Source organism: Erythrolamprus reginae, chromosome 3 (genome assembly GCF_031021105.1).
Source record: "Erythrolamprus reginae isolate rEryReg1 chromosome 3, rEryReg1.hap1, whole genome shotgun sequence".
NCBI lineage: Eukaryota > Metazoa > Chordata > Lepidosauria > Squamata > Dipsadidae > Erythrolamprus > Erythrolamprus reginae.
In genome coordinates this window covers 258,681,005-258,703,656 of record NC_091952.1, presented here as the reverse complement: position 1 = coordinate 258,703,656, position 22,652 = coordinate 258,681,005, and the positions used below count along the sequence as shown (strand labels likewise).

The 22,652-nt window shown below is 57.9% G+C and overlaps 2 protein-coding genes across 2 annotated transcripts in view; one reads left to right on the top strand and one right to left on the bottom strand.

Annotated features, from left to right (window-relative positions):
- Positions 1–403: 403 nt before the first annotated feature.
- BOP1 (BOP1 ribosomal biogenesis factor) overlaps positions 404–22,652 on the bottom strand; it is a 60,247-nt gene continuing 37,998 nt past the window's right edge. The window contains exons 4-16 of the mRNA XM_070748466.1: positions 5,679–5,833; positions 5,419–5,536; positions 5,237–5,338; positions 3,947–4,159; positions 3,700–3,861; positions 3,441–3,521; positions 3,231–3,300; positions 2,458–2,590; positions 1,878–2,058; positions 1,496–1,784; positions 1,312–1,396; positions 907–1,014; positions 404–809 (exon numbers count right to left, since the gene is read on the bottom strand). Of these exons, the coding sequence (XP_070604567.1) occupies positions 656–809; positions 907–1,014; positions 1,312–1,396; positions 1,496–1,784; positions 1,878–2,058; positions 2,458–2,590; positions 3,231–3,300; positions 3,441–3,521; positions 3,700–3,861; positions 3,947–4,159; positions 5,237–5,338; positions 5,419–5,536; positions 5,679–5,833 (1,851 nt within the window). The 3' untranslated portion in view covers positions 404–655. The remainder of the gene's footprint in view (positions 810–906; positions 1,015–1,311; positions 1,397–1,495; positions 1,785–1,877; positions 2,059–2,457; positions 2,591–3,230; positions 3,301–3,440; positions 3,522–3,699; positions 3,862–3,946; positions 4,160–5,236; positions 5,339–5,418; positions 5,537–5,678; positions 5,834–22,652) is intronic.
- On the top strand, positions 10,383–21,378 carry SCX (scleraxis bHLH transcription factor). The gene is given in 3 exon segments (XM_070748468.1): positions 10,383–10,590; positions 10,593–11,002; positions 21,003–21,378. Coding segments are annotated over 3 exon segments (591 nt in total). The 5' UTR covers positions 10,383–10,448; the 3' UTR covers positions 21,042–21,378.

Below are 22,652 nucleotides of genomic sequence, written 5' to 3'. Positions count from 1 at the left end.
CCCAGAGCTGAGAGCGGGAGAAGCCCAGGGTGCTCTGAGCCCATGGGGGACCCCGAGGCGACTGAAGGGGGGGCCGCTCCTGGGACCTCCCCACCGCCGCTCTTGGGTGGAGCGGATTGGGCATTGTCAGTTGCAGCCGTCGAGTGGGGAGAAACAGTGCTTGGCTCCAATGCGCAGCACTGGAAAACACTGTGGGGCAAATGGCTGTTGGGTGCGCGGTCGCATGGCCGCACAGCTTAGAGGGACCAGTGGTGGGGAAGGGACTTTTCTACCCGTGCCCGGAAAAGAGCTGCGTGCCAAGGCGTTTTGGGAGGGGGCGGTCAGGATCAGAGGCAGCTCACCTCCCTCCCCACCCCTCTGCCTTTATCCAGCCTCCCCCCTGGTCCTGGTCAAGGGGGCTTCCTTGCAAATCAGGCACTTTTATTGTTTTCCAAGCCAGCAGGTGCCACAATGCAGAAGAGCGCCTGGTGCTCTGAATATTCAGTCCTCTGGGAGACCCCCCATCCCGCCCCCCTCCAGCCAGGGACCTGCAAGGTCTGAGGTTGATCCAGCGGCCCCTCCCTCCGCCTCAAAAGCTCTGGCCTCCTAGGGAAAGGGCCCGGCCATCCCCCGGCTTCTGCTCTCCTGCCAAGTCTCTTGGGCGCTGGGCACAGGGCTACGTGAAGAGCCGGACGGTGGCGTCTGCGCCCGCGGAGAAGAGCCACGGCTGCGTGGGGTGGAAGAGGACATCCAGGACGCCCAGGTCGTGGGCCGGCACGTGGCCCCTCAGCACCTTCACTGGCACGAGCAGCGGGTTCTGAAGCAGGTCACTGGAAGGAGGGGGTAAAGAGGAAAACGGTCAGCGGTGCCAGTTCTGCCCCCTCCCCCCGACGCCACGTGCCCCCCCTCCCTGCTTTGGACACTCACTTGTAGACCATGCCGTGGCAGACAATGACGCTGCCGTCATCCGAGCCGGAGGCGAAAAGCGGGTAGGAAGGGTGGAAGGCCACTGACCTCAGGGCGGCCTTGTGGTGCCTGCCGGAGAAGGGGAGGGGTCACCTGGGGGCCCATGTTGCCCTGCCCTGCAAGCGGGCGGTGGCTGGGTCTCCTCCGAAAGGGGAGGGCTGTCTTGGGAGCCAAGGGGGTGGAGGGAGGGGGCTGCGGAAGGCACAATGCCAGCGGAACCGGTCTGCCAGTGTCCATCCCGGGGGCAAACCCCTAGCAGCCCAGGCCCAGCCCTGAGTTAGCAGCCTGCCCTGCGTCCCTGGGGGGAAGAATCCCCCCACCCTCACACACAATCACCCTCAGGTCCTGGAGCAGGAGATGCCCTACCTGAGCACCCGGTAAGGCTTGGTGGAGAGGTCCAGGTCAAACCAGGCCAGCCGGCTGTCGTAGCTGCCGCAGATCAAGTGGTCACCTAGGGAGAAGGAGGGCCCGTTGGGGGTTGAGGCTGGAGGCAGGGACGGGAGGGACCCCCCTTCTCTGCCAGTGCACACTGCCCCCCCCCCCCGCTCACCTCCAGGGTGGACGGCCATGCTGGAGACCCACTTGCAGTTGGTCAGCAGCTTCTTGGTCAGCTCCTGCTTCAGCAGGTGGTAGATGCGGACGAAGCGCTGGGTGGCCACGAAGAAGAAGGGCCGCAGCGGGTGGAAGAGGACGCGCTGGACCTGGCCCTTGCTGCGGCGGAAGGGCGCCTGGCTCCAGCGCTTGCTGGCCTGGTGGATCAGCACCTGCAGGTGGCTGTTGTCCGAGACCACCGTGGCGAAGTAGTCGCCCTTCCCGTGCCAGGCCACCTGCTTCAGGGGCTGTATGGGGGGGGGAGAGCGGGTTGGGGGAGGGGCTCAGAGGGAGGGGGAGGACCCTCCCCCCCATCCCCACCCCCGCTGCCCGGGCCTCACCTTCCCCAGCCTCAGCCTGAGCCGCACCCCCAGGCGCTGCTCCTCCTCCTCGGCTTCCTCCCACGTGACGGGCTGCAGGCGGGCCTCCTCGGGGGCCACGTAGCCCTCCAGCAGTTGGTCAGTGGCCCCGCAGAGCAGCTTGTCCCCGAGGCCGGCATTCACCAGCAGCACCGCCTGTTCCCTGGAAGGGACAGGGGACCCAGAGGAGAGGCGTCAGGGCTGCCCCACAGCTTCCGGGACAGAGGGCAGCCCCTGAGCCACCAAAAGTCCCTCCCAGGTCCCAAAGCTACAATCACACACACACACACACACACACACACGGGCAGCACCTGAGACACACACACAACCCCCTTTCTCCACCTTGGGGGGCAAAGAATCCCCCCAAACAGGGCCATTCCTCTCTGGCAAGGAGGGCCAAGCACTTCCTGGGTGGCAGGAGCCCCCCCCCCTTCTCGGGGGTGGGGGGAGTATTTTTCCTCTCCTCATCTTGCAAAGCTTTTACCCCACCCCTCCCTTCCTCCCCAGCCCCACCCACCCAGCCCCACCTCCCCCTCCAACCTGCCCCCCCCCAAATACTCACACGGCCACGGCCACCAGGCAGAGGGTGGGGTTGGGGTTCCAGGCGAGGCTCTTCACCGCCCCTGGCACCGGGAGGGTTTTCAGGCACCGGGCCGTGCACACCTCCCAGAACTTCACGGTGCCGTCGTCTGAACCTGGGCGGGCAAGAGACACGGCCTGAAGGGCCCTGAGGGAGGGGCTCCCCTGCAGCAACGGCCCCCCTGCCTGCCCCACACTCCCCAGAGGCCGGTGAGAGCCCACAGGGTCGGCCTTCTCCGGGTCCTGTCAACTGGAGGGACCGCGTGGGAGGGCCTTCTCTGTGCCGGCTCCATCTCTCTGGGATCAGCTTCCCCTGGAGATGCGTACCAGTCCCCCCCCCCCCCACCTTGACCTTCCGTAATGCAACAGCACCCAGCTCCGGCCCAGAAGGGATGAGTGTCGCTAGCGCTGGGGTTTTAAATGTTTGGATATTGTTTTATTGCTGGACGCTGCCCGGAGTCTGGAGGTGGGCGGCCTATAAACTTAATACCTTAAATAAAATAAATTAAATTTCTGGCTGGAAGGCAGAGCCTCTCCCCATTGGCAGGGGGAGGGACGCGCAAAGTGGTGGGGGGTGGGGGTCTTCGAGCTGCATCTCAGCCAGGGCAGGGTTTGGGACAAGGAGGCCAGGAAGTGGCCGCCCCCACCCCCTCCCACCCCCAGGAGTCCAACTGCCCCCCCTCCCCTGGGGGCCAGGAAGAAGCCCATCGCAGGTGCTCAGGGCAAGGGAAGGGGGGGCTTGGTGGGGCCACTCACCTGAGGCCAGCCACTGGCCGGTGGGAGAGAGGCTGATGCAGCGGACAAGGCTGGTGTGACCCCGATACACCTGGAGAGGGAGAGGGAGGGGGGCAGGCAGGCGGGTGAAGCCCCCACAGGAAGCCCAGGGGAGGGGCCTCCCGCTCTCTGGTGCCCCCCCACCCCTCCCAGGCAGCCCTGAAGCCAGAGCAGAGGAGCAGCCCTGCTCACCAAGGCCTGGGCGGTGGGGAAGGGCTTCAGGTCCTGGGGCCTGGGCAGCTTGGGGATGAGGTCCTCAGGGTCCACGCTGACCTAGGAGGGAAGCCGGACACCCTCAGTCCCAGCCGGGAGCAGGGGATGACCAGGCTGACCCAGGGAGGAGGAGGAGGAGGAGGAGACCCCCACCCCCCTGTTGTGCCCTCGGTCATGGTCAGCCAAGGGCAACCCACATGCAACCCTCCCACCCCCAGGGTCCAGGGTCCAGGCCCACCCGCATCTTCCTCTGGCGGGGGCACAGGTAGAGGTCGAGGCAGCGCTCGAAGCGCTGGTGGATGAAGCGGGTGAAGGCAGGCACGTGGCGCAGGCACTGGTGGCGCTGGGGCACAAAGCTCAGCTTCCGCTCCGAAGGGTCCTGCTGCTCCCAGGCCAGTTTCTGCAGGGGGGGGGAGAGGTTGAAGGTGGGGGGCGAGATCCCCGTCTGTCCGTTCCCCCCCCCCCGCAGCCCCACCCCCGCTCACCTCTTCCTCGGAGGGCAGGTACTCGGGAGGGGGGTTGTAGGACTCGGTGTGGCCGGGCAGGGGGAGCTTGGGGGCCGGCACGTGCATCTTGTGACGCCCCAGGATGGAGTTGGGGTCCTCGTGGGCCCAGAGGTCGTAGAAGGCGGCCGTCTCCTCCCGGGGCCTCCGGGGCCTGATCCAGCCCATCTTGATGGCGTGCACCAGCCGGGAGACCTGCCGGGGCAGAGGAGCCGCCATGGACCCACCCACCCGTCCACCATCCCCCCCCCCCCGCATTCCCCTGCCTTCCCTTCTCTGGACAGAGGGGGGGCATCAACTGGACAGCCTCCCCAGGTTTGTTGGGGTTCAAAAAAGGTTGTGCTGGCCGCCATCATGTGCCCCACTCAGGCCGTAAATAATAATAATAATAATAATAATAATAATAATAATAATAATAATAATAATAATAGCTATTGCTAACATGTTATAAGCCGCCCTGAGTCTAAGGACAAGGGCAGCATAAAAATCGAATAAATAAATAAATAAATAAAATAATAATAATAATAATAATAATAATAATAATAATGATGATGATGATGATGATAATATATTAGATTTGTATGCCTCCCCTCTCCGTGGATTCGGAGCGGCTCACAACAAAATAGCCGTAAGGGATCTGGCCAGGACCCGGTCTGTGCCCCAAACTCTCTCCAGCGTCTCCGTGCCTGGGAGGCTTCTTCTGGTGGCCACGTTGGCACAAGGCAGCCACCTCACAGCGCCATCACACCGGTGCCTGGGCAAGTCACATACTGGCCTGCCTGCCTGCCCAGCAGTGGACGTCCACCGGCACTGGCACCTACCGGTACACATCCGTGGTGCTTCCCGGAGCCGCCGTGGGTGTGGGGCCCTGCCGTGAGGTTCTGCTTCTGCACATGCTCCCCAAGCAGAATCTTGTGTGATTTTGGCAATTACCGCCAATTTTTTTCCTTCCGTGCATGTGCAGAAGCGAAAAACTGGCAAAAATCACCAAAATTGTACGAGATTTCGGTTCAGGTGCCTGCGCAGAAATGGAAGCCCATGCGTGCACGCAACATGCACGTGTCGGGGAGGCCGAGGGGCCCAGGCACACCCATTATTTCTCACGGGTTGCCGATCCCAGCCGTGCCGGGCGGAGCCCCCCCCCCGGCCACCGCCCCCCAGCCCTCTGGACCAAAAAGGACGCGTTGCCGGTTTCTGCGTGGGGACATGGGGCGCATTCACGGCAAGGCCCACAGCCCCCCCTCCCTCCCCACGGGAGCCCCCGCTCCTCACCTTCTCCTTCTCCACCAAGGAAGGGATGAAGCTCCGCTTGTCTGCAGGCCGGTTGGTCACCGGGTGGATCCTGACCCGGCTGCTGAAGAAGTCCACGGCCGGCTGCAAAGGAGTCGCGGGTGGGTGGGGGCCGCTGCTTGTGCCCCCCCTCCCACCTGTGGCTCCATGGGCCCTTTGCTCACCTCGTACGGGTCAAAATTCACGTCCCCAAAGTGGCCGCGCTGGAGACGGTTCACCAGCTCCACTTGCTCGTCTGTCAGCTTCATATCCGCTCCGGTCATCTTGTCCTGGACCGTTCGCCTGGTGGGGGTGGGGGGCGGAGGGGGGGAGACAGAGAGAGCTCAGCTGTCTCTCCCTGCAGCAGGCCCCGCCCACCCTTGGCCCAGAAGCCCTGCCCTCCTCCTGGGGGTGTGTGTGTGGGGGGGTGTGGGTCTGGCCTCACCAGTAGTCGGGGTTCTCCATCTTCTCCAGGAACCGGTCCAGCTCGTCCTTGGAGCGGATGGGCTTGTAGATCTGCTTGCCGTCCAGGTTGTAGCCGATGTGGGGGAAGTCCTGGTACCACTCCATGGGGATGTTGCCCACCGTGTTCCGGATGTCCTGGAAGGAGGGGGGCAGGCGGGGAGGGGGTCAGTGGAGGGGGAGAAGCTTGGAAGAGGTTCTGCTAAAGGCCATCTTCATCTTCCCCCCCCCACAATCGCCCCTGCCTCTTCCCTTGCTTGCGGGGGGGCCGGCAGAGGGAGGAGCCCCCCCTCCCCACTGAGAGCAAGGCAAGAGGGGCTGAGCTACAGGAACAAGCCCCCCCCCCCCAGCCGGCCAGGCACCTACTCGGAGGTGGAGCTGCAGAAAGGGGGTCCCGGGAGCTGCCCAGGGGATTTGGGGGGGTGCAGCCAGGGCGTTCCTGCCCAGACAGGGTCGGAGGGTGGCCATCCATCCATTGATTGGGCCTGGCATGGACACAGCTGGGCTGACTGTCCCTCCAAGGCCGCAACAGCCCCCCCCCCGGCCTCCAGCAGAGCTGAGAGACAAGGGGTCAGAAGGGGCCAGGGCAAGTCCCCGATCCTCACCGCTGGGGGGGGGGGCATCCCAGAGGAGCCTCACAGGGCAGCAGCACCAGCAGGGGGTAAAGGAGAACTGCTGGGAGGGGTCTCCTGGCCGCCCTCCCTGGTGTGTTGGAAAGGCATTTCACCAACCCCCCAAATCTTCAACCTTAGGCTGCCCACAGTCAAACCCCCCCCCCTGTTTCTAAGGGGTCCGTAGGGGGCATGCAGAAGTCCGCCCCTGTGCTACCATCCCTGCCCTCCTGCCCTCTTTTCCCCTTCCTTCTTATTTACGTCTATACAAACTACTAGGCATGTTTGACAAATAAATAAATAACAGAAACTGGGAGCCCCCAATCTGCTGCCAGAACTACTACTGCCCCCCCCAACAGACACACTTTGAATGAGAGGCTGCTGTGGAGGAGGAGGGGGCAGCCTCCCTTTCCTGTGTGGGGCTGGGGCCAGTAGCAGCTTTCCGGCCCCTCCAGCTGCCTCCCACAATTAACACATCATCCCCCCTGCCCCCCCAGGCCCTGCCGTCACTCAGCCACACGTCTGGAAGTTGCTCTTGGACGAGCAGAGGCATTCCTGGGCCTGCATTCCTGGCACGGCTGGGCCTTGGAAATTGCTGGTCCACGTGGAGAAAGAAGGGAGGGGAGGGGGGAGGAAAGAGAAGAGCCCCCCCTCCCTGGACAGACTCGGCTGGCCCTGCTCCAGAGCTTGCCAAGGCCTGAGCCGGGAGGGGCCCTGGGGGGGTGAGGGGCAGTGCAGGCCTTCCCTTAAACGGGTCGGATGCCCTGAGAAGGACTGACCAGTGACCACCACTTTCTGGCTTCTCTTATCCAGACGGCTCGAGTGGGGAAAACGGAGCAGACTAAGTGGGGACGTCCAGTGGCTGAGGAGGGTCCATCCCACTGCCTGACACCCAATGCATCAGGTGTGTGTGTGTGTGGGGGGCAGAGGCCTGAGATAAAAGCCCCCCCCCCCAAGAGAGCCCGACTGACTGCTAGTTCCCAGCCCAGTGAGCCCCGTCCTGCTGCTGAGGCTTCGCTGGGTTTTGGTTTGGAACCAGGAACAAACGCTTCCACTTCCATGGACACAGCACAAGGGACCGTTATGCTTCGCATGGGGGGGAAATAAAGGCAAAACTTCGTTCTCTGAAGATGCCAGACTGCTATTCTGTCCCTGAGACATGGATGCCCCCAAGCAGAGGGAATTGGGACAGTCTAGCAACATATAAGGCTGTTCTGGCAAGGGGGGAGGGTTGTGATGCGAGAAAATGGACAATGCAAAACTGGTATCAGCCGAGGGTGGGTCAACTTCAGTGTGAGATGATGGAAAAGAGGGTGAATTCGGCCAGTGAAACTGATCTGGGGGAACGGATGGGACAAGGCAAGAGGACATGTGGTCAGTAGAATCCGAGACCAAGCTACGAGGAATATATTGGAATCACTTTATAAAGTGTAAATAGATACAGTGCATTGCTCTTGAGTTAGAATGGTATATACAAAATATGGAGGGTGTGAATGTTGTCGGGTGGTGGGCATTAAGAACACCGGGCGCATTGTTATATGTTGTGTGTATGTTGTATTGTTATTGCTAAAAATCAATAAAAATTGATTTAAGAAAAGATATTCTGGCAGGGTAATTTGAAATCCTTACAAGACTTGGAGGAAGAAGGAGTAAAAAATGGACATATGAGGACGCAGCTGCAAACAAGATTTGAGGGTATTAATTTAGAGGACAGAGATTTGGATGAAATACTTAGAGGACGGGAAGAGGAATTGGTAACGTATTTATTGAATTAGAATTTGAACAGGTGAAAGAAACAATGATAAAATAGATGAGACATGTTGGACATACAACAGAATTAGATAAATGGTGGCAGCTTTGGGAAAGAAATTATAAAATGACCACGGCAACAGCGTATAAAGAGAATTTGTATAAGATGTTCTATATGTTGCCAGAAATAATAGCAAGAATGTTTAAAGATAAATCTACTAAATGTTAGAAATTTAAGCAGATGTGTTGGGATTTGAGCTGAAGAGAAAAAAATATTGGAGTGGCATTAAAACATGGATAGAGAGAATTATTTATTATTATTATTATTATTATTATTATTATTATTATTATTATTATTATTATCATCATTATTATTATTATTTATTAGGTTTGTATGCCTCTCGGTAGACTCGGTGAAACGAAGCACTGGACCGAAAGCAGAGTTATTCCTATTGGGCATCTTGCCAGAGAAATTGAAAAAAGGAGAAACAGACTTATTGGGACAGGGGGTGACAGTTGCTCGAATAGCATATGCCCAGAAATGGGAAATTAAATATAATACCGACAGAAGGAAAAATACTGAAGAAAATAATGGACTGTGTAGAAATGAATAGATTAACAATGAAAATTAAACATAAGGAAGATTCAAAACAGTATAAAGTATGGATGAAATTTTATGAATGGTTAGAGGAAGAATAAAGATGAAGTTAGCATGAATAAAAGAAAAGAGAAGAAAATTTGAAAATAATTTGGACAACCCAGACGATGAAATTAGATAAGGAGGTAGCATTAGATAATGGACATATACCCAAAATAATAACCTTATTAGTACAAGGCTAAGAAATAAAAAAATATAATAACAATGTGGATAAAATTAGAGAAGTATAGAAATATATTGCCAGTCTGTTCAATATAATGCTGAATAGAATAGAATTCGTTCACTTCAGGGAAGGGCTTAGAAATAGAAAGAGGGAGGAGGAGTGGGAGAGAAGACATCAGAAGAATAGAATAGAATAGAATAGAATTCTATAGAAGTGTGATTGGACCCAGAAGGAATTTGTCTGTGGGGCAGATGCTCTCAGAAGGTAGGGGGGGGGGGGAAAGGGAACGGACAGAGAAGATGGGAACAGATGGACTAATAGTAGCTAGATCTGAAGTTAAAATAAGCTATTGATCATATGAATGAAATGAATGTTATGGATGTATTTTTTTATGGTTGTAGTTTTGCTGAGATAAATGTGTATGGGGGGGGGGATAAATTTTTTTTTAAAAGAAAGGAATGAAGTGCCAAGCGCAGCCGACCTGCCCGCGGCCTCAAGAGAGGACTCAGGGTCAAGGTCTCCAGGGGCCCTGGGGCTGAGCCACGGGTGGGAAGCAGCCGCTCCGTAGACCAGGGCCCCCTCCCCAAACACACAGAGCAATGCAAAGAAGGGCCAGGGGAGACATGATAGCAACCTTCCAGTATCTCAGGGGTTGCCCCAAAGGAGAGGGAGTCAAGCTATTCTCCAAAGCCCCCGAGGGCAGAACAAGAAGCAATGGGGGGAAACTAAACAGGGAGAGAAGCAACTCAGAACTAAGGAGAAAATTCCTGACAGGGAGAACAATTCATCCGTGGAACAGAAGTTGCCTCCAGAAGTTGTGAATGGCCCAACATTGGAAGTTTTTGAGCAGATGTTGGAGAACCCTCTGTCTGAAGTGGTGCAGGGTTTCCTGCCTAAGCAAGGGGCTGGACTAGAAGACCTCCCAGGTCCCCTCCAACTCACCCTCACTCTGAAGGACAAGGGGGCTCTTCTTCCCCAGCCCTTTCCCTAGTGCAGAGGGCAGAGGGGGCACCTGGGGGACGGAGGGGCTTCTCTCTTCCTGCAGGGCCTGGAGCTGTGGAGAGAAGCAGCCCACTAGGGATGAATCCCCCCTCCCAAGAACAGCCCCTTCTCCACCCCTCCCCAGCTCCCTCCCCTCTGCACTGGGCTGACCTCCGCGGAAAGCTACTCACTGCTGGGGGGGGGGGGGGAGCCAGCCAGCCGAGCGGTTCCTCTGCCCCCCTCCCAGAGGAAGTGCCCTCCGAGCCAGCGCCAGTTTTGCATCCAACAGGTGAAGCCATGGCGGGGCCTCCCCCTCCCTCTCGCAGAAGACCCCGGGCGGGGGGGCAGGTTCCCCCCCCCCAAGAGCGGCGCTCAGGTAGGCGTGAAGCGGGGCGGGGCGGGAGGGGCCATCGCGGACCATATAAAACTCGCGCGCGCCTCTCCGCCGCTGCCGTCGCCCAGGAGCCGCTCGCCCGCTGCGCGTGTGTGTGTGAGTGGGTGCGTGTAGCGCGGCGGGAGCTCCGGGAAGCGGCCGGCCGGGCGGAGCGAGGGCCCCGGCGCAGGATGCCCGGCGGGAGCTGAGCCCCGGCCATGTCCTTCGCGCTGCTCCGCTCGGCGCCCGGCCGCTTCCTCTACCCGGAGCTCCGGAGCCTGCTGTCGGAGGAGGACGACGAGGAGGACGAGGAAGAGGAGGAGGAGCGCGGCAGCGGCGAGAGCTCGGGCTCGGAGAAGGGCTGCGGGGCGGCGGGGGCGGCGGGCGGCGCGGGGCTGCGGCGGGGCGGCAGGGCTGCCGCGGGGTGGCCCCCCGGGAGCCCCGCCAGCGCCACACGGCCAACGCGCGCGAGCGGGACCGCACCAACAGCGTCAACACGGCCTTCAGCGCCCTCCGCACGCTCATCCCCACCGAGCCGGCCGACCGCAAGCTCTCCAAGATCGAGACGCTCCGCCTGGCCTCCAGCTACATCGCCCACCTGGGCAACGTGCTCCTGGCCGGAGAGGCCTGCGGGGACGGGCAGCCCTGCCACGCCGCGCCGCCCTTCTTCCACCCCGCCGCCGGCAAGGCCGCCAGCCCCGCCGCCCCGGAGAGCGACGCCTCGCAGCCCAAGCAGATCTGCACCTTCTGCCTCAGCAACCAGAGGAGGCTGGTGAGTGGGGGCGGCACGGGGGGGGGGGGCACAATCTGAAGTTAGTTGGGGGAAAGATCAAAAGCAACATGAGAAAATATTATTTTACTGAAAGAGTAGTAGATCCTTGGAACAAACTTTTCCAGCAGACGTGGTTGGGAAATCCCCAGGAACTGAATTGAAACCTGCCTGGGATAAACATAGATCCATCCTAAGATAAAAGACAGGGAATAGTCTAAGGGCAGAGGAGATGGACCAGGGGGTCTTGTTCTGCCATCAATCTTCTGTGTTTCTGGCAAGAGAGCAGGGATGTGGGACCTTCCTCAGAGCCCCTGCACCCCCCTCGACCGCTTCAGGGGGAAGGGAGGGGGTGTCCCTCCTGGGGCTTTAGTACCAAAAGGGCCCCAACCATTCCAAGGGAGCAGAAGGGCCCCCACTGGGAGGGAGGCTGGAGCTGATTCCAAACCCAACCCTTCACTCAGGGTTCAGCTATGAGCCGGAAGGCTAAATTGCGCTTGCCTCCGCGGCGGCTCCGGAGTGCTTGCAGGGCAGTGTGATTTTGCCCATGTTTCAGCATGCGCAGGAGCAAAAAACCCTCACCAAAACACGGGCGCACCCTGTGGCTCCGTGCGTGATTTGGCCTCCTCCACAGATGCAGCCACACAATTGTGCTGGCCCCGCAGGACCTTGCAAACCACGGCGGTGAGCGCAACTAAGCCTTCTGGCTCGTAGCCCACCACTGCCTTCTCTGCAAGGGAGGGAGCCCCCCCAGGCCCCCCGAAGAAGAAACGGCCTCCACACAACAACAACAACAACACACCCCCAAAAAGATACCAGCCCGCACGTACAATTCAAAAGAAGCCTTGGCAGAGGAAGGGGAGAGAGAGCGAGGCGAGAGGGGCTCCACGGGGGAGAGTGGCCAAAGCCCACATGAAGCCCCCGCTGGTCCCTCAATCCAGAATCCACCGGGGGGGGGGGCTTTGGGGAAGGGAGGGATCCTCGACTGGGCAATGAAGACCAACCCTGCAGCCCAGGATCTCTCCTGCCGCATCCGTTGCCGCTGCTATTTGGGACGAGGGGCTTCTCTCCCACCTGCCCTTCAAGCCCCTACTTCCGGCCTAGGGACCCCCTCCCTTCACGGACGCACCCCATGCCAAGGGCCCAGCCGGGCACTGTGGACACCCTGACTGCCCAGCGCAAGGGCCCTCCGTACTTAAAGAGGGCTGTCGTCCCCCCCCCCCCCCGGCTCCCAATATTTGGGGCTGGCGTGGGAAGAGGCTGGAGGCCACCCCCAACGAGACCCTCCCCCCAGGGACTTCAGCAAGGAAGGCTAATTGTTGTTGAGGCAAAACAAAAGCCAAAGCACAAAACCCCGGAGAGGCCACGGACACACCTGGCACAAGATTGTAGCCCGGATTTTAAAAAAAGCCTATTTTAAAATATTTAAAGTGAGACAAATGCATTTTCCCACTGACCGTTTTGGACGGGTCAGTTCCATAACAACCTGCAATGCTGACAAGGAAACTTTTTTAAAGTTCATAAATAATGTGCAGTTGCAGCCTAACGGGAAGTGCCACGTTCCCTCTCCTGCGTGGAAGGCCTCCCGGAAGGGCTGCGCTTCAGTCTGGGGCCCGGGGGGGCCAGGACCACCTCTAGGGCACCTGGCCCTCAGCAGCTCCACGGAGGCTGGGGTGCCCGAGGGCAGAAGGCAGGGAGGCAGCCCCCTCCGTCCAGGCACAGCGCCACGCAAAAGGCTGACCGGTGTTCTCATGAAAAGCCACCCTTCGCATGGGAAAGGAACAAAAGAGGGGGGCTGGACTCCCGAGTCCTCGGACCACAACTCCCAGATTACGACCTGTGGATGCAATGGTGTGTTCAGGGCCACCAAGACACCCCCTCAAATCGCTCTTAATGCTGGGCACATCTTGACCAACGTCCAATGGAGGTGTCTATGAGACCAGACAAAAAAGATGTAGACAAGGAAATAAAACCGAAACGGTCAGAATTCAGTCTTGGCCGGTCTGGGTGGGTGACTCAATTCTCCATTTACTCATCCCGGATGCGATGCTTCACATGGACGAAACAAGCCAGCTTTTCTTGCGGAAAAGAAAACGGGGGGCCTTGTCCACCCACCACCTTTACCTGCACGTCAGAGCAGCAGGGGGGGGGGCAGCCTTTGGAAGGTGCAACGCGCAAGAGAGAAGCACAGCCGGCAGGCCAGACCCTGCAGGTCCGAGAGGAAGAGGGTCACAGTGGGAACGGCCTCTCCCCGCCCCTCCTGAACTCCGTCCAGCACCTGCAGCCCTCAGGAGGACACGGCAGCCAGCCAAGGCCCCCAAGGGCCCCTCATCAAGTCTCCTCCAGAGCAGGAGGGCCCCCGTGAAACCCAACACAGCCCCCCCCCTCTCCGTCCTTGCAGGGGCCGAGACGGGCGCTTGTGCTCCTCAGGGTGGCCACAATCGTGTCTGGAGGAGGCCGCGGCTGCAGGGCTCATTTCTCGCAGGCCCAAAAGTCCCACCCATTGATTCAGTGTCTGCGTCTGGGAGGGTGGGTGGGCCTTGTTCTCTGCAGGCGGCTGGCTCCCCCGAGGAATTTGAGCCAGAACTCAAGGCAAGAGCAGAGCTCCACAGCACCAGCCCAATCCCGAAAGCCCCAGAAGACAGAAAGACAACTCCAGTCTGGCTGCGGGGGGGAGGGTTGACGACGACGGACGGCACTGGCCGGCACTTCAAAAGTGTGTGTACGTGCGTTGTGGCACCCAGGAACAGAGGCCGCGGTGGAGGCAGAGCCACGGAAAAGGCGCCTTCTCGACTTCCAGGCGTGAACAGGGAGATTTGCCAGAGAGACCCCTCTGCTCCTGGGCAGACGCCCCTGTAAACTGATCTGTGGGGCAGAAGAGCCCCCACCCGAAGGTCACGGCACAGGCGGCCTCCTCCTCCTTCACCCGCCCCCTGCCCAGGGACCCAAGGCTATTTTAAATGAAGCCTTTCTATCCTGAGAGCAAGCGTCTGACTGACCCCCTTGAAGGTAGATGGGCTGGGTCTTCCTAGCTGAGCTCTACCACGAGGGCTGCGGTTGGAGCAATTCATCTCAAGGCCACACGGCCGGTCCAGCGCCAAGGGCCCCTCGCTCGGCTCTTCCACAGCAGCAGTCCCGAATTTTCCCTGCGTCCCCCCCATCCTCCCCACCCCAGTTCCTTTGCCCAGAGGAGGCAAATAAGGATTCTGAAATGACCTCCGGCAAAACGCCCAGAGGGGTCGGAGGAAGGGGGAGAAGGAAGCCGAGCCCTCCGAAGGTGGGGCCTTGCCTGGGGGTCCAGGTCAAGGACTAAGGAAGGCCAGGGGGGGGGAGGAAGGGCTGCCTGCTGACCTCAGGCCTTTCCCCCTCTTCACGACCCGAGGGACAGCTGAGAACTGCAGGGCCCCTCTGGGCAGCCTGGCTCTTCACTGAAAACCAAACTGGACCTCTGCCTCTTCTTAACTGGGAGGGGGGGAGGACACATGGGGGAGCCCCCTTTAGCCCAGACTTGATTAGCTGACCCCAAAGCAGGGGCATCTTGGGACCTGAAGGGCAGAATTGTATTTCACTCATCAGATTCCTACAGCCGCCCACCTCATCGAAACAGCCCCTCGGCCCACAACGGTTTTTAACAGGGAGGAAAAGCCCAAGAGCAGCCGTGGCATCTCGTGAAAAACAGGCCACCAGGAGATTCCTCTGCTGCTGGAGTCAGGGGGGGAGGGGGCACAGCTGCAGAAAGCGCAAACCCAGGCAGCAGCCCCCCGGTCCCCTCAGTGGCCCCCACCCGCGGGCCTTTCCAGGAGAGGAGCCAGGGCTTGGAAGGGGCGCCCTGGCATTGGAGGAGGGAGGCCGGGGGAGGCGTTAGGAGGGAGCTCCCCCCCCAAGGAGAGGTCTGCCCAGAGGGGTCTCCAGGGGAGGTGGCCCCATAACCCACCCACGCCAGGATCTTCCCGGGGGCCGCCCTCCTGAAAGGTCTTGGGGAGTCCCCCTCCCCTTGCAGGCCTTTCTCCACACGCACTCATCTTGAGGGGTGGGGCCCACGGTGGGGTGGGGACCCCTGGCTCTAAGTCCAGCAGGCCAGGCTAACTTTTCAGGCGCAGAATCCCCCCCCCCCCCCCCGAATCGCACGAGAGCAGAGGGAGCCACCAACAGCTGCTGCCTGACGTGGTTGGTCACAGTGGCCAAAAGTGAAGAAGGGCAAGTGATTTTGTTAACTATTGTCTTGGTGTTATGTTTGATTAGACCCACATCCCACCCTTCCCACAGCACTGTATTGCTGCCCCCTAAACCCCTTCCCTGTGGGGGTGGAGAGGGCAAGAGCCGAGGACGGGATTCCACCCCCCCCTCCCTTCCCATGACCCCTACAGCATTCTAGGAAGAGGTGGGTCACACTTTCAATCCAAGAGCAGCCAAAGTAACTAGCAATTGGTTGATATATATTTTAAGAACCCCAAATGCCCAGCCTACTCCCCGGAGCTCCTCAGGGGCCCTTGGGGGTCTCCAGGACTGGAAGGGGTCCCCTTCCCAGGGGGCTGAGAGTTTAAGTGCAGCCACCCGGAAAGGACTTGCAGGCAACCCCGGAGGGGGCCCAGACCTCCCACCAGAGAGGGCCAGGGACCGTTTCAGGCTCTCCGGTGCCAAGACTGCCGCACCGCCAGGCCTCAACACAGGGCCTTTTCTGGGAGGCCTCCCAGTAGTTGATTTGTTCCATGCCTGACACTTTGCTCAAAAGCACAGAAGGCTTTTCAACCCCCACGCGCTTCTTTTGGTCTTCTCTCCCCCCCCCACCACCACCCCGGTCTCTTTCTGGCAAAGGCAGCCACGCTTTCTCTCACCCACATGCCATAAGGGGAGGGGGGTGCAGCGGCTGGGCCTCCCGTGTTCACATTCTGACCAGCTACTGCGGCAGAGGCACCAAGTCACCCTTGCAATGCTACACTTTGGAAGCACCACCACCACCACCACCCCCCACCACCACCACCACAACAAAACCCCTCCCCAAAACCCCTGAGAATAAGCCAACCCGCTTTTCTCCTATCGGCCACGTTATCTGCCCTTTAACTATTTCGTGCACAACTATTTCATGGATATTGAGCATCAAACTGACCAGGAAAGACTTCATGGACTCCATCTGTAGAGTCTGGAGGACAGAAGGGAAAGGGGGGACGGGGACATGATGGAAACATTTAAATATGTCAAAGGGTTAAATAAGGTCCAGGAGGGAAGTGTTTTTAATAGGAAAGTGAACCCAAGAACAAGGGGGCACAATCTGAGGTCAGTTGGGGAAAAGATCAGAAGCAATGGGAGAAAATATTATTTCACTGAAAGAGTGGTAGATGCTTGGAACAAACTCCCAGCAGACGTGGTCGGTAAATCCCCAGTCACTGAATGTAAACCTGCCTGGGATAAACATAGATCCATCCTAAGATAAAATACAGGAAATAGTTTAAGGGCAGAGGAGATGGACCAGGAGGTCGTCTTCTGCTGTCAATCTTTCTGATCCAACTGCAAGGACTATCAAGGCCCAGGTATAATACAATTCTATCCCAGCCCTTAAAAATAATTCCACTCTGGATCAGAGGCCTGGAAGGGGGAAGGGGGGATTCTTCTCGGGCTCCCCAGCTCACCCCTGAGCTCGGCCCCTCGTTCTCAGACTTCTGCCAAAGGGGCCCCTCTCCCGCCCCCCTCTGACAGAGGGACCCCGGGCCCCTTTGCTCCTCCGCAGCCCCCTGGGATGGGGGGAAGAAAGTCAGAAATGGGACCAGGCCTCTGGCTGCCCTGAACAGGTCCTCGCCTCTTGCTCTCCTGATGGAAGGTCAGGGGGTCCCTGGAGGGGAGGGGGGGCTGGGAATATTTATTTATTTAATTCATTGGATTTATCTGCCGCCCAACTCCAACAGGACTCAATCGGGACTCAACCGGCAGCACAAGGAGGGGGGGGCTAACTCCGAGGGCCCCCGACTGCCTCCCAAGCCTCCAAGGGGAAGGACCGGGCCCTCCACTGTCACAAACCCAAACAGGAATACAAATAAAAAGGAGGAAGGGGTCAGAGGCCCAGAGGGGGGGTGGGGGGGTTCTGCTTTTTTTTAAAACACCTCTGGTGTATTAGCGGTTTCTTTTAACAGCAGGAGTCTGCTCCCCCTTTGAGGTCAAGTGGGCTTCATCTCCACCAAGGCAGCTGCCCCTGCAGAGGTCTCCAGGGGTCAGGCAGAGTCAGGGCGGGGGAGAGGAGAGACCACTGCACATAGCAAGACCAGGTGGGGTTTCTCCATCCTTCCAGCTCCCGGGTTCCTCCAAGGGCCAGCTGGGAGTCCAAAGAAGCCCCTCAAGGCATCTCACTCCCCCCCCCCCTTCAGTGTTTTGGAGTGCTGAAGGAAGGCTACTTCGGCTTCAACCACAACAACACATGAGCACACAACAGATACAAACTTAAAGTAAACCGATCCAAACTCAACTGCAGGAAATACGATTTTAGGAACCGAGTAGTTGATGCATGGAACTCAGTATCTGTGGTATCACCACCTCACCCCCAAAACTTCACCCTGAGACTCTCCACTGTTGACCCCTCCTGATTCACCCCTCCTGATTCTTAAGAGGTCAGTGAGGGGCGGGCATTATTTATTTATTTACTTACTTACTTACTAGATTTCTATGCCTCCCCTCTGAGGACTCGGAGCGGCTCCCAACAAACCATACAGTCTACAAATCCCATGTTAAAAAGCAGAACAATTAAGAAACCCTTAAGAACAATCACACAACTCAACATACCATACATAGAGCGGGACAGCTGGAGGAATCAATTTCCCCATGCCTGGCGACATAGGTGGGTTTTCAGCAGTTTACAGAAGGCAAGGAGGCTGGGGGCGGTCCTAATCCCTGGAGGAAGCTGACTCCAAAGGGCCGGGGCCGCCACAGAGAAGGCTCTTATTTATTTATTTATTTATTTATTATTTGGATTTGTATGCCGCCCCTCTCCGAAAACTCTTCCCCTGGGTCCCGCCAAACGACATTGTTTGGTTGACGGGACCCGGAGAAGGCCAACTGTATGGGACCTCATCTGTCACTGGGATTCGTGCGGCAGAAGGCGGTCCCGAAGTTATTCTGGTCCGATGCCGCTAAGGGCTTTATAGGTCATAACCAACACTTTGAATTGTGACCGGAAACCGATCAGCAACCAATGCAGACTGCGGAGTGTTGGTGTGACATGGGCATACCTGGGTAAGACCATGACTGCTCTCGCAGCTGCATTCTGCACGATCTGAAGTTTCCGAACACTTTTCAAAGGTAGCCCCATGTAGAGAGCGTTACAGTAGTCAAACCTCGAGGTGATGAGGGCATGAGTGACTGTGAGCAGTGAGTCCCGGTCCAGATAGGGCCGCAACTGGTGCACCAGGTGAACCTGAGCAAATGCCCCCCTCGCCACAGCTGAAAGATGTTTCTCTAATGTCAGCTGTGGAGGAGGACGCCCAAGTTGCGGACCCTCTCTGAGGGGGTCAATGATTCTCCCCCCAGGGTAATGGACGGACAGATGGCATTGTCCTGGGGAGGCAAAACCCACAGCCACTCCATCTTGTCCAGGTTGAGTCTGAGCCTGTTGACACCCATCCAGACCCCAACAGCCTCCAGGCACCGGCACATCACTTCCACTGCTTCGCTGACTGGACATGGGGTGGAGATGTACAGCTGGGTATCATCAGCGTATTGATGATACATCACCCCATGTCCTTGGATGATCTCACCCAGCGGTTTCATGTAGATATTGAATAGCAGGGGGGAGGGGACCGACCCCTGAGGCACCCCACAAGGGAGAGACCTAGAGGTCGACCTCTGACCCCCCACTAACACCGACTGCGACCGACCAGAGAGGTAGAAGGCGAACCACTGGAGAACAGTGCCTCCCACCCCCAACCCCTCCAGCCGGGGCAGAAGGAATCCATGGTGGATGGTATCGAAAGTGCCCCCGTGTGCCTTCCGTCCCCTGTCCTCGTGTTTCTCTCTTACTGCTATCATGTATATAAACATTGTTATATCTTTCTATACTACCCATAGGTACTTGACAAAAATAAATAAATAAAATAAAATAAATAAGGAGCCGTGTCCTTCCTTTGGCCAGGGGAGGCAGCTGTCTCGAGTGGTCCAGGGCCCGAGGGAGCCCTCTCCTTGGAAGGCCAGGCAGGCGAGCTGCCCTTGTCCCAGGGACCCTTCCTTGGGCCAAGCCCCCCAACCTCCCCCTCCCTCCCAGGCAACAGAAGCCGTGGGCTGAACCCAGGAGAGCCCTGGGGGATCCCCGTCAGCAAGCGGGGGGGGGGGGGCAGAGGCACCTGGAAGCCAGCTGTGTAGCCCCCTTAATTTACTGTTCCTGCTTTTAGGGGCAGCAGAAAAGCCAAGGGACCAGGGGGGAGATATGGGGCGGCCTTTGCCGGATCCCCACTTCCTCTCCAGACAGCAAGAGGGCTCTTGGGGCCGGAACATCTGGGAAACTCGGTGCGGACCTCGCTCCTGGCCCGGCCCCTCCTCTTCCACCAAGGACGGGGGTGCCCATTAACCACCATCCACTGGCCCTTTATCCCACCCGGGGGCCTCCTGACCCCAAGGCTCCACCCGCCCAATCGCCCTGAAGAAGCTGCCTCAGGATGTTTGCACTTCCTGCAGAGCAGCCCTGGTCCCCCTCTGAAGGCCCCCAAGTGACCACCAGCCAGGGAGGCTCTGGCCTCTGCCCGGCCCAAAGGCTTCCAGTTAAACACTAACAACCACACAAACACACAGAGACCAAGTTTATTCCTAACTGCTGGGAAGCCAAGGACAGACAAACACTTTCTTTCAGGGGTGGGGGGTTTGTCAAAACCTGGGGAGGGTTCTTATTAAATGGACAGCCACTTAAATCTGAGCCAGCCGTGTGCAGCAGCTGCCCAAAAAGCCAACACAGTTCTAGGCTGCATCAACAGAGGGAGAGATTCAAGATCACGTGAAGAGTTAATGCCACTTTATGAGGCCTTGGTCAGGCCACACATGGAATTCTGCAGTCAGTTTTGGTCACCACAATAGAAAAAAGGATGTGGAGACTCTTTTAGAACGAGTGCAGAGAAGAGCCACAAAGAGGATGAGGGGACTGGAGGCTAAAACATACAAAGAACGGTTGCAGGAACTGGGCATGGCTGGTTTAATGGAAAGAAGGACCAGGGGAGACACAATAGCAGCCTTCCAGTATCTCAGGGGTGGCCACAAAGAAGAGGGAGTCAAGCTATTCTGCAAAGCCCCTGAGGGTAGAACAAGAAGCAATGGGTGGAAACTAAACAGGGAGAGAAGCAACTTAGAACTAAGGAGGAATTTCCTGACAGTCAGAACGGTTGACCAGTGGAACTGCCTGCCTCCAGAAGTTGTGAATGCTCCAACACTGGAAGTTTAAAAGCAGATGTTGGATAACCCTCTGTCAGAAGTAGTGCAGGGTCTCCTGCCTAAGCAGGGGGTTGGACTAGGAGACCTCAAAGGTCCCTTCCAACTCTGTTGTTGTTGTTGTTGATTCATGGATACCAAGTGTATCGGTGGTGATTGAAACGGATGTCCAAGTGTCCCCTGGGGTCCCATTTGTTGGGGGTCCTTCTCCCTCTGCTCAAGATCCCCATGGACAATTGGTGGGCCACCAGGGGACACAGAATGCTGGACTCGATGGGCTTTGGCCTGATTCAGCAGGGCTCTTCCTAGGTTCTTGTGTTGTTGTTGTTGTTGTTGTTGTTGTTATGATGATGAAGAAGAGGGCAGAAGGGGAAATCAGCAGCTCTAGAAGCCCTGTACTCACTTGGGGGGGGGGCTCCTGGTCTTCAAGGGCCCAAGAGGGATGCAGAGGGTGGGGGTCTAAGGCTAGAAATCCAGCACCCCCAAGGGGCAGCGCTGCAGAGGGCCAGGGCCAACCGCCCACTTGCTTGCTTGTTTGCTCATAAAGGCCTTGGCTGCCCATCTGGTGAAGAGCTGCAGCCGGTTCTAACGTCCTTCTCTCCCTTTGCAGAGTAAAGACCGAGACAGAAAGACGGCCATTCGGAGTTAGCCCCTCCCCTCGTGGAAGCCCGGTGGTGGTGGCGGAGGCGAGGCTGGACACAAGAACTATGAGGGCGAAATAAAGAGGATCCCCCCCCCCTTTCTGGAGCTGGGTGCTTGTGCCCGGGACGAACTGCCGAGAGACGGGAATCCTGAAGGCTGGAGCGGCAGGCAAGCCAAGCGGTCAAATACGGCAGGGCCGTGCCGGGTGCCCCGAGGACAAAAGGGACAGCTCCCCCTGCTCACCAGGGACTGGCATCTGCTGGAAGCATCCTAGCCGACCCACATCCTAGGGGGCAAGAAGAAAAGGGGAGGGTGGCCGGAGGAACTCTGGGTGGGGCTTTCATGAGGACTGGCTGGACTTTGCTGCCTTGATAATAATATAAAACTTAAGTTGTTTATATAATGATATTTTTGTAAATATGCAACATAAACCTCCTTTCAGAACTTTGGATTCTGATTTCCGTCCTGCGATTTCCAGTTGAACTTAAAATGCCCAGGGTCACACGAACCCCCCTCCCTCTGTAGTTTGTGTTAATTTAGACAAGGGATGGGGGGGGGGGGTGTTGGAGGTCAGAAGGGATTAAGGGTCCTTAGTACAGGAAGCCCAGAGTCAGTGACAGGCAGTTCTTGACTGATAGCCACAATTTCCGAGCCCAAAATGTATGTTGCCACGTGAGACCGGCCCTTGCCACTGCAGCTGTGGGGTCAGCAGCACCACCGTTGCAGGACTTTGCTGGTCAAAGGCCACAAGTGGGGACTCATTTGCCAAGGGTCTGAATATGGATCACGTGGCTATGGGGAGGCTACACCGGTCGTTAGATGGGGGAAATGGTAAAAAAAACACCCCACTTTTTCAGTGCCATTCAAAACGGTCACTAAATGAACTGTTGTAAGTTGAGGACCGTCTAAAAATTGCACTGCCTGTGGTCAGGCTCCCTGGCACCAGGAGGCAGCCCTTGGGCCAAAGGGAAAGGCTGGTCGGGAGCTGACCCAGGGGGGCAGGGGGCCAACACCCAGTAGGGAGGGTGCCAGGAAAGGGGTGGGGGGTGTGGGGGCAGGGGGAAAGCGCCCAACTGCTTCTGTCCACCCCGTTTGTCTCATTGAGGGGAAGTTTCATTATCGGTGAGCTCAGAAGGGGAAAAAGTTGGCACTGCTGCCCAAGGGTCACACTGCCCCTCAAGCCCAACAGCCGAGACAGACTTACATTTAGACGGAGACCAGAAGGCGCAAACATGGGTGACCCATCAGGGGGCCTTGCCTACCCAGAGAAACATTTGTGGGTTGTGTCCACTTCTAAAAGTGAAGCCGGAAGTCCAAATAATTCCTTAAAGCTTGGGGGGGGAGGGGAGAGATGGGGGCCGGGTCCAGGCTCTTACGGCAGAACCGGAAATAATGCACCCCCAATTCCCAAGCCTGCACCCGTGTTGACCCTGGTCTTCTTCTGCCCAGGCCAGACAGCAAGGGGAGGGCCCGGCTGGTGCCGTCCAGCCTGCCTGCCTATTTCTTGCCCTAAGGCCACAGGAGGGTCAGCCTCTTCAGGAAGGAAAAATGCCCCAATTAAAAACAAAACATTCAGAGCAGCTGACACCACAACACAGGGTTTAACCAACTTAACCTG